This window comes from Oncorhynchus mykiss, chromosome 17 (assembly GCF_013265735.2).
Source record: "Oncorhynchus mykiss isolate Arlee chromosome 17, USDA_OmykA_1.1, whole genome shotgun sequence".
Classification (NCBI taxonomy): domain Eukaryota; kingdom Metazoa; phylum Chordata; class Actinopteri; order Salmoniformes; family Salmonidae; genus Oncorhynchus; species Oncorhynchus mykiss.
This window is the reverse complement of record NC_048581.1, coordinates 56,367,317-56,384,889: the sequence shown is the minus strand read 5'-3', so window position 1 is coordinate 56,384,889 and position 17,573 is coordinate 56,367,317. Positions and strand designations below refer to the sequence as shown.

At 43.9% G+C, this 17,573-nt stretch overlaps 1 protein-coding gene across 1 annotated transcript; it reads right to left on the bottom strand.

Moving 5' to 3' along the window:
• Positions 1-10,164: 10,164 nt before the first annotated feature.
• Positions 10,165-16,858, bottom strand: LOC110494151 (transcription factor SOX-11-like). The gene is made up of 2 exons (XM_021568929.2): positions 16,502-16,858; positions 10,165-16,017 (listed from the first exon to the last, which is right to left on the bottom strand). The coding sequence occupies exon 2, from the start codon at positions 15,967-15,969 to the stop codon at positions 14,770-14,772; it is 1,200 nt and encodes a 399-aa protein (XP_021424604.1). The 5' UTR covers positions 15,970-16,017; positions 16,502-16,858; the 3' UTR covers positions 10,165-14,769.
• Between the last annotated feature and the right edge of the window lie 715 nt (positions 16,859-17,573).

Below are 17,573 nucleotides of genomic sequence, written 5' to 3'. Positions count from 1 at the left end.
TGTGTGTGTGCGCCCGTCCATGTCTTTGTGTGTTTCCTTTATCCTTCCCAGCATAAGGCATGACGGACAGCTGCCCGACACTAACAAATAAACAACAACAACTAACAAATAATAGCACTGTCCAACACTGTAACCACCACATGGGTGTTCATGAACTGAACCTGTTCATAGTGGCCTACTGCCTTAGTGAGTTTAAGACCGAAAACCAATGCAGGAACATGTGTTTACATTACAATGTCTGGCAGTGATGGTTGAAACCAGGAAAGGGGGTTTGGTGTGCTCCTTTGAGCACTGGTTTAATGTGAGTATTGAGAAATAGTACAATTATTGTCATTTTGGGCTCCATAATTACAAAACAACACATTTTCTATGGTTCATGTATCATTACATATGAAGTATGAAGTCATCACAGATTGAATGATTATGCACGTTCTTTATTTTATTGGATGAAAATGGCTACAGTGACTGTCATGACCGTGTTTTATTTTAGCACCATAATCAGTTAACATGGCCATGTTATACAGTATAATTGATACTCCTCACATGTATTCAGCAGGTGTGGATTTGCATGTCAAAAGCCTGTGCTGCTACTCCATATCATACTCCCTGCACCCCTTCACAGCACAGTATGCCTTACACGTTCTATAAGCGCAGGGCAGCTGTAGCTACCTCACACACACAGGCTCCCATCTACCATAGAGGAAATTGTGCATGAAATTGGTTCAGAAAACATGAACTGGAACGATCCCATCTTCAATTCCATTTTCCTTGCTCTGCAAAAATGGTGTCAGAAGTTTAATTACAAAGTATCAATGAAGTGGTGTTGCGATATGGGTAAATCAAGTCCAATCAGCTCAGGCCATGCATAACCACTGCTGTTTTCCTATAGGTTGATTAATGCTATGAGCCCAATCAAGATTGAAGGATTACATATAGGCCTAGGTTATGGGAAATGTCAGTTGGTCTCCCCGTAGGACTGCAGTAATAGAAAGACTGTGGCTCTCTGTGTCTTCAGCACTGCTATAGTAAGATACGGTGTATTGTGGAATATGATATTTGTTATGTTACAACATATTAGCTGATCTTTTCAGTCTTGTGACGTGAATCAGGTAAGTTGTGCATACAAAATCATTCTGAAACATTCTTCAGTAATTCCTGTCGAGGCGCTGCCGATACACCGGGTGTCTTGACTTAATTTTTTTTTGAACGACCAAGGTGCAACACCTTTAAGCGGTTATGGACAAAAACCAGGGCATTGTATTCTATTCAGATGTAAAATGGAGGTCACAGTTCATACAGATGTAGGATCTTAATTTGATCACCCTGTTGTTGCAGGAAATGTCCTGCATAGCATGTAGTGTAGTCAAGGATTGAATCACTTGTAGTGTATTCAAGGTTTAAAAAGGTGTCTAAAGTTTTTAATTTTCACTTTAAAATAGTTGATTTTCGGGCCTCCCGGTGGCGCAGTGGTTAAGGGCGCTGTACTGCAGCGCCAGCTGTGCCACCAGAGACTCTGGGTTCGTGCCCAGGCTCTGTCGCAACCGGCCGCGACCAGGAGGTCCGTGGGGCTACGCACAATTGGCCTAGCGTCATCCGGGTTAGGGAGGGGTTGGCCGGTAGGGATATCCTTGTCTCATCGCGCACCAGCGACTCCTGTGGTGGGCCGGGCGCAGTGCGTGCTAATCAAGGTTGTCAGGTGCACGGTGTTTCCTCTGACACATTGGTGCGGCTGGGTTGGATGCGCGCTGTGTTAAGAAGCAGTGCGTCTTGGTTTGGTTGTGTATCGGAGGACGCATGACTTTCAACATTCGTCTCTCCCAAGCCCGTATGGGAGTTGTAGCAATGAAACAAAATAGTAGGTATTAAACAATTGGATACCACGAAATTGGGGAGAAAACCCCCCCCCCAAAAAAATATATATATATATATATACTTGATTTGCCCCAACTATTTTTTTTTTAAACCCTACAAAAATGTCCATTAATTATGATCCACACAATAATTCACATTTCCTGTTGCTGCAGGATTATTTTCCTGCTGTGAGAAACTGGTCAAATTAACATCCTATATCTATCTGTACCTTCAGATTAATTTCCCTCCCAGCCAGGTCACAGTGGTTAAATGCCACTGGCTTAGGTGTCTGTCATCGTGGTTGTCACGGCTACACTTACAAAAACTAGACCGACATTATATTATAGCTCCTTAATCCCCCAGACTAAATGTACATTATGAACTATGACCTGGATTCAAGTATAAGAGGCTTATGTTCTTATGCTTATTTATTCACACTTTGGAGGCCTTGCTGCATGTTGTGTCTTCAGATTGTTATTGATTGAAATGGGAGCGTAACCCCATTGAAATTCTGCTGAGGACATTGGTAGGCTGGGGAGTCTTGAGCATGGCGCTTTTTGTCATACGTGCTGCAGCGAAGTTATTGGGGTGGCATTTCTGTGATTGATGTGGACTCGGCCTGCCATCCGTGAGGCGAATCATAATATCATGATGTGGTGGGTTTAAGCTTCCCTATACTATATGCCTGTGGCTCTGTGCTCATAGGCCAATATGACATATTGAACCTATAGGATGATTTGACCTTACAGGAAGGTCAGGAAAGCAGAGCATCAGGATTACTACATTATCACACTTGTTCAGATGACTTATGTGTTTTATAATAACACAACTGGCAACAAGACTTGGTAAAATCAAAAGATGAGAGAAAAAAATATTATAGTATTTGTATTGGAACAGACAGATTAGATTAGACCACCCAATCAAAAGACAGTCAGGGTCATCAAAAGACAATCAGGGTCCCTCAGAGCCAATTGACACCCTCATGAGACTGAATGGTTCAGTTGTAGCGAAAATAATCTATGCTACATGTAAAGGTCAGATCTCTGTTTGTAAGATAGCTTCTCACCAGCCATTTTGATAAGACGATTATGTAGCTCCAAAGTGAGGCACTGGTATGAAAAAAGCACTAGATATGACAGATTTGTACATACAATGTGGTGGCCTAAGCAGATTCCCTTAGCTTTCATTGGGTTTTGTCACTGGGCCGCAATAGCAGTGTTCCAACCATATACTCTTAGAAAAAATGGTTCCAAAAAGGTTCTTTGGCTGTCCCAATAGGACAAACCGTTTCTGGTTCCAGGTAGAACCCTTTTAGGTTCCATGTAAAACCCTCTGTGAAAAGGGTTCTTCCTGCAACCAAATAACTTTTTTAGGTTCTAGATAGCACTGTTTATTCTAAGAGTGTAGAAATATAATCCCATTCTGGTTCTGTGGTTTCAACCCTGCTACAGTGACATAACTGTGTTCTAACCCTTTGCTAGTGGAATTATTCAGCACTGGTAAGAATTCTCATAGAACATAACAATAGAGCAATACAGTAGGAGCTGGCAATATTCCCACACATCTATCTCATTATGAAAGGCCCAGTGCAGTCAAAATTCTGTTTTATATCATATTGTACTACAGCTGATGAAACTAACACTTTAAAAGTGTGAAAGCATTTGATCAGTATTATTTCCTGATAGTTGCTGCTTGAAAATACAATCTACAATGGACCTTCCAATCTGCAGGTTTGCATGGGCGGGAGTTTTGGCTTTCAATGGTGACATCACCATGTGGTAAATTGGTTAATAGGCCAATAACAAAGAGAGTTCCAAACCTCTCTACTAATAACAGCTAGTTTTCAGTTTTCCCCTCCCCACTCAGACCACTAACAGACAAGCACAATTCTTGCTTGAGAAATCGTTTTTTGCAAAAAAATATTTTTTTTCTCTTTGAATGGAAATCTGTTACAGTAAGGTACTTAATTGTTACCCATAAATTATAAAATATTCATATAAAAACATCTGCATTTGGCCTTCAAGCACATGAAGGGTCAGGACAAACCAGCATGTGGTATTGTAAATCCAAATAAACATTCCCTGTGAAACCACCAAAAACACAATAAACATGTGACCTTTTCATCTCCTAATCCCTGGAAATTGGAAACGTTATCAATCGTGGATCCTATATTCCCTGCATGCAAATTCACGTTTAGCGTGTTTACAATTGATTAGAAAAAGAAAAGCGTATCTAGCTACAGTGCGGTGGTAATACGTGGTATAACTCATGGATGTAACAGTGATTATTTTAAGGCTTTAATGTGTTGGGGATGTATTGAGGTTAATCTGTTTTTCCCCACTAAATCTATAGAAACCCTGCTGATAGATCCACACAAAGTCCATACAAGATGGGAAATGATGGAAGCAGTTTATACAGTATAACCCGATTTCCACTTCCTTCTCTCGATATTGTTTTTTTTTTTTCCTGTGAGATGAAATCCTCTGGCTTGCACTTCCTGTGATGAGCAGCATACGAGTCCATGATTTTATATAATAAACCACTCCACAGCCTCTGAATCAGAAGGCAGAGACAGAGCATGCAGAGAGCAGCCAGAGAGAGAGAGAGCGTTGCGTTTTGCTACGGTCCAAAACTCCTGCATCCTTTTTAAAAGGCTTAGACTGGGCTTAAGGGGATCCAGGCCTCACATTTAACTGTAAACCCAGGGAGAAGTGGGTAAATCCACCGGCATACATAGGATTAAAGGGGAATCCATTTGGGCCAAGCGTAAACAACATCCACAGGAGGCGTGGTGGAGGATGATGAGGCCTGCTAAAACTACTGCAGTGTCCTTCCCTTAGACTTCTCCCAGACTTATGTGCAAATAAGAACTAAAATGAAGTTTTGAACTTCATTTGACAAAATGGCAGACATTGTACAAGAAAATGAACAGTAAGGAGGTCTAACACTGTATTAGTATCTGACCTCTTTGTCTTGCAATGTCATTTTTGATGAGAGAATTTACATCTAGGGCAGGCTCTGAACCCCAGGATGCTTGTAATGAGACAAAGGACATCTCCATCTTGATTTGACGTGAGTTCAGAGATAAGCAGTGGCCTACAAACCCATGAGCCTTTGCAACGTGTGTATGCGTAGCTCCCTGCAGATGCATCCAGGTGGGGAGGATGTGTGTGTGTGTGTGTGTGTGAGTGTGTGTGTGTGTGTGTGTGTGTGCACATACAAGTACTGCATGTTGTCTTTACTGTCACCCAATGGTTTGTGTTGACAAGCCGAGCTGAGCAGTGTGTCTGTGTGTTGTGGTGTGAGTCATGTGTCTGAGAATGCACCCACGCTGTCTACTTATCTGCACTCATCTGCCATAGATCTCTTCACACGAGAGTTCACATTGCATGCACAGAACAGTGGGAAATGTGTATTAATGTTTTACATTGCTATACATTGGTTATACAATACTGAATGGTATTGCAGTTAGTCATTTTACAACCAACTTAAATTCCATGTCAGGGGCATAATCATTGTTTATTTATCCAACTACATTTTTAAAAGACTGATACGCATTTACAATCTTGTGTGTCTGTATACACTATGCATGTGTGAATGTGGGGGCGTGTAGGTGTCAGTGTATATCATGTTTGTTTGCCTGTCTGTGTCTATGTGTGTCTGAAGAATGTCCTCCACCACTGAAGGTCAGTGTGCAGAGAAGTGGGTCATAGCCAGAAGCAGGTTGCCAGATTGGTTGTGCCTATCCTGTTGATGCAAGACTTGTCCAGACATGTAGGCTACCGCTACACTGCCTCCCTGGAAATGCTAATGTAAATGACGTCCCAAATGGCACACTATTCCCTGTATAGTGGACTACTTTTGACTAGGGCCCATAGGGCTCTGGTCAAAAGTAGTGCTCTGTGTAGAGAAAAGGGTGCCATTTGGGACGTGCCTAAAAATGATTGCTTGTCCTAAGGTCCATACGTCTGGGCTTGAGCCTACCGTCATTGACATACAACTGGAAAGGTATGCATAGTCCTACAAGGCTTCTTCAGATGTAGCCTAGGCATTGATCTCACCTATTCAAAACTATTCCAACTAATACCATGAGACCATGACCATGACAAATCATTTTATTCAAACAAGTCGATGATGTGGTCTATATTTTTCAGTGTTCAATTGAATGTGACTTCAGCAATCACCTCAGGCAGTGAGAGGAAATGTCACCAAATGTTGTTGCCCTTTATATAACAAGTCAATGATGTGGGTAGTAAGCTACTAGCACTGTAGAGATTGCAATGCATGAGGTGTAGAAGCCATTAAAGGTTAGGCAGGACAGGTTGATGTTTATTGTCATGAATCGTACCCTGGAGGCAGAACTAAGGGATTTCCACTAGAATGGCTAGCTGCAAAGTCAAAATTGTCTGTATTGTAAAAATGTATGAAAACAAAAATGTGTTTTTTGGCCTTAATTTAAGGTTAGGGTTAGCAGTGTGGTTAAGATTAGGGTTAAGGTTAGGGTTAGGTTTAAAATAATATTTTATGACTTTGTGGCCGTGTCAGCTGGTGACCACTCCGCAGGGCTTCCTCCAGAACAAGATCCATGATGAAAAACACTAACCTGCGCAGGGAAGACGGGACTGTTTTGGTTAGTTGTAAATTTGTGGGTGAAGTGGTGTGTTTCTGCATCTATCACTATAAAGTTGGGCTCAGGCCAGCTGAGGTTGAAGTGGTACAATAGCTTTTACGGAAATTTACAGGACTGCATGAATGATGCTTTTAATAGCATGCACAAAAATACCAACTAAAACATGGAAGTACACGCACGCAGGCACACACACGCACACACGCACACACACACACACACACACACACACACACGCACGTACACACACACGCACACACACACGCACACGCACACGCACACACACACACACACACACACACACACGTGCGCGCATGATCAGATAAGACTTATGAAAGTGTCAGTGCTCAAATGACTTTCCCAGGAAATGAGAACTGGTGCAGTTCATGACAATATAACATCTACAGACGTCTCTGTGATACATGGTGTGTATATTGCCAGCCCTTTAAAAATGCTGCAGTTGTCACTATTTTGAACACCTACAACTCAAGGGAACTAGGCTCAAGACAAGAGGTGTTACTGTTGGTAGCAGAAAACAGTCAACTCCTGACAAATGCAATGTGTTGTTGTGACTGTCATGTATGTGCATGCCATAGGGAATCTAACTAGCTATGTCTAATTGGAGCCTGTCGAAAATAATGAACTTGAATTAATGCACATAAACAGTTTGCACTTTCCAATCTGCACTTATCTGGAGTGGCCTATAAGTTGTCCACTGTCTATACTGACTGAGGGTGACTGTTCCATAGACTTCTAGGCTCCAGTAGCAGTGGAAGCAGACTTGGACTGCATCCCAAATGGCACCCTATTCCCTATGGAGGGCACTACTTTTAACCATAGCCCCATGGACACTGGTCAAAAGTAGTGCACTACATGGGGAATAGGATGCCATTTGGGACACACCCTTGGTCTTGCTGTGTGTCTATATTGGCTTTCAGGACAGTCCTGTTGTGCAGCGGCTTGCTGCCTGGACACTGAGCATGGTGCCAGCTGTTGGCCCGCTACGCTCCTTACAGCCTCCGTGCTGTCCCCTTCTGGCAGTGCGTGGCCTCCTCTGGCCCCCTTCACACCGTAACGCAGCCTGTCTGGAGATGCTACTAGACTGGCCCAAAGGGGACAGCCAGTCCAAATCTGTCCACACCAATGTCTCCTACCTCACTCAAATCCTGTAGTCTATCTCAGCTTTCTCCAGTGGGCAAACACATGGTGACGGTTGTTTTTCATTATCTGTGTTTGTGTGTGTATGTGAGGGGATCCAGAGAATAACTAGATGTATAGGAAGCCCACTCATGTAGCCTGGTCTCCTTAAGCATCTTGTGTGTCTACCCCGTGTTTTTCCAAAACGCCAGACATGAAACTCCACTTGAGGTCTTCCTATGGAGGGAGGAGTGAGAGTGAGAGTGAGAGTGAGTGAGTGTGTGAGTGTGTGAGAGTGAGAGAGAAAGAGAGAGAGAGAGAGAGAGAGAGAGAGGAGCTGCAGCGTTTTGCTCTGAGCGCTGTTTCATCCCAGACAGAGCTCTCTTAATCTGGAAACACTTAGTCACTGGTTGTGTCCTAAATGGCAACATATTCCCTATATAGCGCACTTCTTTTGACCAGAACTCTATTGACCAGAACTCTATTTGGGACACAGCCACTGACTGACTGTGTACTGCAGTCTGAATCTCCAGCGGCACTCGCAGTCAGACCCAGGTCAGGGGAGACGAATGCAGCTTCTGCAGCCTCATCTGACAGATCACACCATGGCACAGACAGGACCCTAATTGTTTGTCTGGTACATTGGACTGGCTGTTTTGCTGCTTAGGAGCACCACACACATACAAAAATACACCAAGATCACACATACACTGGACGCACGCACCCACACATAAGCACACACACACTAGCACACACACTTTTACGCGCTCTCAAAAACTCCCACAAATACACCCATGCGTTCCCTGTCAATCCTTGCCTCCTCACTTGCCAGGCTATGTAGGAGGACTCTCCTTTAGTCCTTCGGAGCTCCCTAGCAATAACCATGTCTCTCTGCTTATGACTGTGTAATTGGAAGAACAGCAATTAGGTCTCGCTAATTGATCCTGGTATGGACCTGAGTGGACTGACACAGCAGTTTACAAGGACATCATTCTTTTCCTATCAGGACTCTGTATCCCTGGGGAAGATTTATAAATCAGGAGGGACAGAGCAGTACTTTTAACTTTCTCTGACCAGGGAGAAAAGTGGTGCAGAAATGCTCCTTTATTGACAAATTCCGTCGGAGCCATTGGTATTTGGTCCCAGTGAAATATAAGCTTCCAATGAATCAGCCAGTAAAACAGCTATGTGCTTACCTAAGCTCCCCGTAACTCAATAAACTGTTCCACAGATGAGGCTGTTTTCACCAGGCAGACACACTTTTGGGGGCATTTATCACTGTGGGCTGCTCTAAAGAGGGCTGTTAGGGTCAAAGGGTCCAGGTATTAAAACAAAATGGATGCCAGTCGCCCTGTACCCCCTTGGTGAGCCATGATGAGAGAGGTCACACGCAACCTTCACAACATCAGTAGAACCGATGTAGCACCTTGCACTGGGAGTTCATTTTCATATGGTTAGCTTTGTGCATTTGTGTATTCAGGGCATGAGGAAAGTGCTATTTGTCAGACATTATGGTGTGACTCCAGGGTAAACTAGTGTATGCTGTGGAGAGGGAGGAACGAGTAGGGAGGGGGTGGTAGTGAGTGACAAGCATCCAATCTAATGTGAGAGCTGCTACTACCTATTATCCTTTGAGTAATCCTCTCAGGTGTTTCTCACCAAATCAGCTTATTAGAATCAGGGAATCAAAAGCATGACACACATCAAACCTTCACCCAACCAACCACGTCTACTCTGTCTGCACGCTGCCCGCTCGCTCCGACAATACACTGTCTCTCACTCTCACAATGCACAAAGTGTCAGTCACCCCTGAAATGGTCTGAATTCCTAGTGCAGACCCTATTTCAGCAGCAGTTAATACCATTTGCTGTTTTGTTTAACCCACATTTGAGTTTGGAGCTGACATGACTGTGCAGACCACACTGCACGTCTGCTTGATTCACCACACCGCTTCGTGTGTAAGTCTCTAAAGTGACAGAAAAGGGATAAATGTCACCCCCATCAGCATAAGCAGTCAAACATGGCCTTTGGCTATAGGAGCCCGGCTGACCCAGGTTAGAATTCTGAATGGGAATCCAGAAGGGCACACATTATTTAGTCAACCAAATAATTCCCCTTTAGAAACATTTTTGTCACTCAGTTGGATTTGGGATGAATCCCTAGCTCAATAATTGTTTTCTTGTATTTTCTTCACGGTGCTGGAAAAAAACAGTAAGGCCACAGTTTAAGTGTTAAAAAATGCTTCTGAGAATGTGTTGTGGTGGGTTTTCAGTCAGTGTGTGACGGGGGTTTCAGTGTGCACCTCACATATATCTTGTGTACACGTACCGTGAATGACATCATGAGTGCGAGTGTTCAAGTTTCTGAAGTTGACCACAAGAACATCTGCATCCTGACAGACACAGAGTGAAACAACAGTCACATAACGTTGTCACAGTGGAAGCCAACTGTTAAAACCCCATAAGGAAGGCAGTTTCGAATATTCCACACTCCACCGTCGCTTGATACAGAGACAGAGAGTTTAAGACAGACACAGAAGACATCCGATGTTGACTGTAACAGTTTATTCAGTGATGGAGTGTCATTACACTGATAACTCTATCCAAAATGAAAAATGGCGTCTCTCAGATCTACGTACATATTTACAACAAAGTGCTTTGATTTCTATCCACACACACGCTGTCAGAACAGCTGAATGTACCACACTACAAAAAGCATACATATACATGATAAAGCAATGCTAATTATTGGTCAAACGCGATACCAAGATGAACGGGATGGTTAGCTGTTGAACCATTTTGCACACAGATTAAATGAGCTTTATGGAATTGCAATACAGCAAATGACTGATTGATAGAAACACATCATGTTTGTTATGCACCAATCCATAATGAATAGTGCAGGAATGACAGTCTACACAGCAGAGGGGGGTTCCAATACGACAATATTAGCATTAAGTTTTGTTAGCATAGTGATGCATTTTTCTAAATGACTTTTTCCACCATTTTCCCCTGGTTTTCAATACAAGTGTTTCATGGGAGGCTATACGAAGTGCAATTACTCCCATTGTTAGAGACATTTACTATTTGTACATGCATACCTATTATCAATGCAATGTCAAGAATTTTGGTTCTACTTATCGACCAATTACATTTATCAACACAGATCTTAAAATGTATGCCAATATATATCTATATATGGATTAATAGGGGTGAGCCTTATAGATTTGATTAGACAGTTTGTTCAGACTAGTACACTCTGGAGTGTACTGCTGGATGCAATGCATTTGTAACACATGAAAATATATTTAAACATCCCCATTTCCCCTGTTTTACAATAACGTTGAGGAATCAAAGTTCAACACAAGCATATTTTCAGCTTAACAAGATTCAGCTTGTTTCATGTCGCAGAAATAGGTTTTGTTACAATTTGCCACGACTAAGACCAAAACGTGCTGGTGAATAGACTACAAATCATATTTGACATTGTAAACAAATCAAAATAACCCTTGCTGCGAGGATGAAAGCGGAGGAAACATTCTGTATTCAGCTCAGACTATAATACTGTAAAACCTTGTAAACAATATGTACTTGTATGTGAGGCATCATGGTCATATTTTGGCTACTTCTGTGTGCAGCAAGCCGGGTCTCCCAGTGCTGCTGTTGTGTTGTCAGGTCGGTGTGGTTTAAAGGAATGGTAAGTTAAGTCCTACTAGGACCCTGAGGTTGAGAGTGGCCCCTGTGGACCCCTATAGCCCTGGACTGGTCCTGCTGGGGGCCCCAGGTCACCGTGGTGGCAGCCACATGCAAGACGCTGTAGCTGGAGACAGACAGTCAGACAGTCATGCTCAGTATGGCGGGGGCTGCTATGCCCCACTTGTGATGTGAGGGGGAAGGGGTGGGTGGGGGTGGGGTGAGGTGGTAGGAGAGGGAGGCCGACGGCTCGATGAAATTTGCATTGTCCTTGTATTTCTGTCTCAGGGAATGCTATTCATCAAAGGCCGGCCCAGAGTAGGAGGTGCACACCAGATGGGTGTTTTTACCCAGCTTAATTTCTCCACAGCTTTTTGCATTTATCACTCTGACACTAATTTGCCGGAGCCCATCTGTGAGTTGTCTAGGCCGGTTTCTAGCTCTCTTTCTAAAATATGAAAAAGTAAAATAAAATGAGCCTAGAAGTATTCTAATAAAAAACACAAGTATTAAATAAATAATCGGAAATGCTGGTTAGGTTTCTGTCAAGGGTGTCCCTTTCCAACCTTTTGCTTTTTTAAAAACATTTTTATGTAATTAAATAAATATTTTATTTACACTTAAATGCACCTGAATGATTGATACACACTGTACGTTCAAACATTACATCTTTGAAAAGGTATAACTCAGCAGTATCAAATAATTTTGCTGGTACATATTTTTTTCAGATGCATGATCTAATATACAGCACAATAGAATGACTAAAACTAAAACTCATAGGATCAGTTCCACAGTGAGCTGTTACCTTAGTCCTGAGTCCAGTTTTAGGCTGCTGGTGTTGAATTCAGTATTGGTTCCATTACACTGTACGGTACTGTAGGTTTGTTGAGTAATACTATTATAACCAGACAGAACATGGGATATATTGTACTGTATCATGTACATAATCAAGAGGTGAAATACCCTTTCAACTGGTGAACCAAGACATTTTTGCTGAATCTGTATTTGTAATTTCACCTGTTTCATCCCTGAATACTGATTTGTTCAGGAATGGCTTGCCGTACTTTGTCTATGTAAACCAATATCAGTGTGTATTAACAGTACAGAATACTGGCGATCACTTTTTTAATACTAGGACACATGCAGTATGTCTAAAACCTCGATTGCAGTTCACTTTTAGATGGAGGTTGGATGTTGTTGTTTCTGGATTCTTTACCGTTCAAATGGTATCCTTCCAATATTTTTAAAGGAACTCCTACTTATATGTAACAGAAAAAATTAATCAGTGTTGTTGTATGGATTCTTAAAGGCCTCTGTTCGTAGTAGAACCATCTCTCTTTTTTTATTTTTATTTATTTATTTATTTATTTTTTAACCTTCATCTATCTTCTCCTACCATTGATATCTACGAAGGAAGCCACCTTCCAGTTCAGAAACAAGTTACCTGATTTTATTTTTGTTCGTTTTTTTGCTAATGAAGACATTGTACTGTAAAGGTTATGGTGCAGTTCTCTCATCACAAGGAACTGAAAACACTGTCGCTCATAAACAAGCATTGGTTCCTTCAGGCGTTTCCTGGGGGGAGGGACTGAGGAGGAACACAACACAAAACCCAATCCTGTTCTCGTCATGATCCCTATACCACACAGTCATTAAGACACAACCCTAAACAGTGCATCTTGGTCTGAAAACAAACTCCCAATGTATCCCCCATGGTCCCATCACATATCCCCTGTCTCCTGCCTCTCGTTGGCCTGCTCCAGAGACACACTGCAACGCGTGGGGCAGCCTCTGTTAAAGGATGCTGACTGGCTCTGACAAGGTCGGTCTGGCGAGGGATTAGCATCAGTTTATATAAGATAAGAACTGCAGGAAGGGTTTTGGTGCTGCTTTCTGGCTGGCTCTTCGGCAGCTGCTGGTGGAGAGTAAGCAAATAACACTGGTCCTTTTCACCACAGTGCCAAAGCCAGGCGATGTAATTAATGAGGATAGAGGGATAAAAAGAAGAAAGGTCACATGTTGGGATGGAGAGAGAAGGGGGGGTCCGTCTCACTCTCTCTCTCTCTCTGTCACCTCGTTCCCCCGACGGTTGTTTGAAAGAGAGATAGAAGAGGAGAGGAGAGGTGGCGTGCATCTCATCCCCAGATCAGGGCAGATGAATGAGGCAGGGGCAGAAGGACCTCTAGACAAAACAATCCCTGAGAGAGTCAATGGAGGGACAGCTGGCAGACAGATTCTCCTCCATTCACCGCTGAATCGGCCCTGATCAGGCAGCTGCAGCCAGACTGCAGACATGACATGCATTTTACTGAGCTGGTGGGTGTGTGGATGGCCGTGTCCTCATCTACCCCTGAATACACTACCCCCCTCTCCACTACCCCGGCTGGCAGACGCTTGCTCAATAGAGCTCAAACACACACACACACACACACACACACACACTCACACACACACACTCACTCACACATACACACTTACTCCGACCCCGGCACAAAGGCTGCTGCCTGCACGGACAGATGTACAGCTCCCTGAAAGAAAAGCTTCTCCTCACCCCCCATCACCGACCCCCTGGCCCCTCTTTCACTTCCCCTCTCTCCCTTCCTGTTCCCCCTCCACTACTCAGCCCCACACTCTAACCACCAAACCACCGCTACGGTCAGCCTCAACTGTCTGGAATGAATCAGGCACACACACAAGGCTTGTGTTTACGTAATACTCCATGTCTTGGAGTCTGCAGTATTAGCGAGGCGATGAAAGTGCTGTTATCTAATTACAGATTATTAAATAAATTATGGCCGGCTCCTTGGCACTTGTCTGCAGCAGATTTCTCTCTTGGCAAGAGCCTCTACTTTAACTGATGCTACTGTAAAAGCCTGATGACAAGTGCTGCAGATTCCTATTAGCTGAAACATAAGGACTATCTATGCCTCACATGATCTCCCTTTTTACCCTTTGATATTTAGAGATAATTTGTTGATAACATGAATAAATCAGGAATGAGGCTACTTTGTCAATTTGAAAATGTGAATCTGCAGTTGTTGCCTTCATTGGTTGATTATGTCAGAACATATCTGTAATGGTGCTTCATATACAACAAATGCACATGAAAGACATGGCAATGCTCCATGCTCCTGTTAATACTGAAAACAATAAATACTGAATAGGTTTACTGTTGAAAGCACTCTTATCCCTCTACTAGGAACATATCTGTTCAGAGTCTGCTCTGCTGTTTGTACCTGGTCTCCTGTTCGGTGCCTGAATATTTAAACTTTGATAAAAGGCTTGGAGTGAGAAACATTTCACTGTTTGTACACCAGACCATCAGGATGTGGCATACTGGGAAAAGAAAAGCAATAGCACTTACGGACTTGATTGAGAGAACACAAAAAGGAAGTGTCCAAGCTCAGGGTGGGGAAAAATAAATAATATAAGCAAAAAACCACAGGCTTTTATGAATGAAGGTCAGTAGATCTTGAACACCAGGTCAGAGATACTGGGCACCAGCAAGTCCCCGGATATCATCTCATTCACTTCTGGGGTGCAGTAGTCAGGGAAATCGAAGTGGGATCCTGAGTTGGTGTGAAACGCAGCATCAAAGTCTTTGTCCAGAGTGGCGCAATCCATAGGCATGCTGTCGAAGTTGGCGTTGGAGATGATATGCAAGATTTCCTCATCCAGCTCCTCGTCGGAGGAGGCCGACGACACGAATGAGGAGGAGCTGGTGGAGGTGGGGGTGGAGGAGCGGCCGGTGGAGGAGAGGGGCGTACGGGACTCCGATGAAGAGGACACCCTGGGGGACGACTCTGGGAGGCTCTGGGTTACAGGAGACCCAGAGGAGAGGCCCACAGGGAGGGTGGAGGTGGGCGGGTGGGAGGTGGTGGTGGGCAATTTGACTCTGAGCTGGGCTGTGAGATGAGGTTGCTGCTGCCCAGTGGTCATGGCAGCCTGCTGGTGGTGGAAGACGTCCACGGCTGGCCTCTGCCCTCCTGGCTGGCTTGCTCCCTGACTGGCCATCTCTACATCCACTGTGTCGTCATCGCTGATGCCCTCGTCGTAACCTTTGAACTTATTGCCGTGGAAGCTGGCTCTGTGTTTGGAGGAAGGCGTTCGGACCTTGAGCCCTTTGCTGGAGGCTGTGGAGGATGCGGAAGCGGAAGCGGATGCACGACCACCCGTGTGGGACTTGCCTGTCTTCAGGGGGACCTTTTCCCCGACCCGCACGGGCATGGAGCTCTTGCTCTTCTTCCGGGGCCGGTACTTGTAGTCGGGGTAGTCAGCCATGTGCTTTAGCCGAAGTCTCTCTGCTTCTTTGATGAAGGGGATCTTCTCGTAGTCGGGGAGGAGTTTCCAGCGCTTGCCTAGGCGTTTGGAGATCTCTGCGTTATGCATATCTGGCCACTGCTCCATGATCTTCCGTCTCTCGATTTGCGACCAGACCATGAATGCATTCATGGGCCGCTTGATGTGACCCGTGGGAGTCTTGCACCAGTTGGGGTCTTTGTTGGAGGGTGACGGTCCAAAAACCTCCTCCCCTTCATCTGCTCCCAGTCCTACGAAAACCTCTTGGCTCAAATCGCTGTCCATAACTGCTAAGTATTTGTGTCCCCTTTGCTGTACCATGATGGAGGATGATGCTCTACTCAGACTGACGGCTGGAGTCATCCATAATCACACAGACACTCTAAGTTGTTACTGCAACGTTTCCTCTTCCTGTACCACCAAAGGAAAAAGACAAGCCATAAGTATCACCATCAAGGGTATCGCTCAGCTGACAGCATGACTGTAAATGTCACATAAATCTACACTTGTGTTTTTCCTTTCATTTTCAATTGTTACATACAGTATGGTCAGTACAATATGTAACGCGAAGGCTGCGTTTAGACAGGCAGCCCAGTTCGGATCTTTTTTCACTAATTGGTCTTTTGACCAATCACTTCAGATAATTTTCAGAGCTGATCTGATTGGTCAAAAGTGGGCTGCCTGTCTAAACACAGCCTTAGATAAAAAAAAATAAAAAAAAGATGCCCATAACCCATCTGCTTTTAGAGGTACAAACTAACACATCCTATACAAATCCCAGAGCACAAAAATCATCTCCAACATTACTCACAACATTACTCACAAGTTAATGAATAACAACACTACCATCACTGGCTGGAAATGTGACCACTAGGACAAACACTAAAACACTCACCAGAAATTCTGTAGGACTCTGCTTCAGTACCCTTGCCTCAGGACCTAGATGCTGAGTGTCTGAAAAGAAGCCGGTTCCCTCTCCATATGTAGAGAATGGGCTGGCTCTGATGATGCAGTGTTGAGCTGAACCAGGTGGGCTTGCTGTGGAGCAGAGAGGAAATTAGTGCTAGAGTTGAACGTCTGGCTGTTTCTACAGTACCAAGCTGTCCCAGGCTTGCTGCATGCAGACTCTCTTTGAGTCTTTGTCTCTGTCTCTGTCTGTCTGTTTGTCTCTCTCTGTCTCTCTCTCTCTACTCTCGTTCCTTGTCTACTGTTCTCTCTAACCTATTCCCTCTTTGTAGGGACTGCCCCCCTGTCTGCTACTCTATAAACCTCCCAGTAGACAGCTCAACCTCCTCTGGCACAAACTCCTCCCCCTCCACCCACCACTCCGTGCAGCGGCTCAGTGTGTGTGTCTGCCTGTGTGTGCGTGTGTGTGCGTGTGTGTGTCTGTGTGTGTGTGTGTGTGTGTGTGTGTGTGTGTCTGTGTGTGTGTATAAGAGCAGAAAGTCTCCATACAGTGAGGCACAGGCACAGTGACAGAACAGGGAAACTGAGAGAGGGAGTTGAAATGTTAAACGAGGGGGCGTTAAATGTTTAAAATGTTAAGTGCAGTTTTAAAGAAGCTTGGAGTGTATCCTGCAAGACGGTGTCTGTCTGCATGTTTAAATCACAGTTACATAACTGAGAAGTGCTCTGTGTTATGAATCTGTTGACCAGTAAACTGTGTGGGTTAAAGAAGTGTGCATGTTGAAGCGTGCCTACACACTCTCAGCGTTAAAAGGTGAAAGTTCACTGTTTGAAGACAAGCTGTATATTTGCAGTATGTTTCCCTGTCAAAATGTATAGTGACTGCAACATGTCTGCAAAATACAAGAACTAAATTAATTGTATCATAAATAGGTAAGTTGATAAATTGATATGTGATGCAGAAATAGATAAAGTAAGTCATGAATTGATTTATAAAGACAGACCAGACCTTTTCCACAGATACTGATGCAGGTGAAATTTTCCTTCTCAGCATTTCTGTG

Excerpts from the sequence above, each read along its gene's own strand:
- LOC110494151 (XM_021568929.2), bottom strand. The coding sequence starts at position 15,969 with ATGACTCCAGCCGTCAGTCTGAGTAGAGCATCATCCTCCATCATGGTA.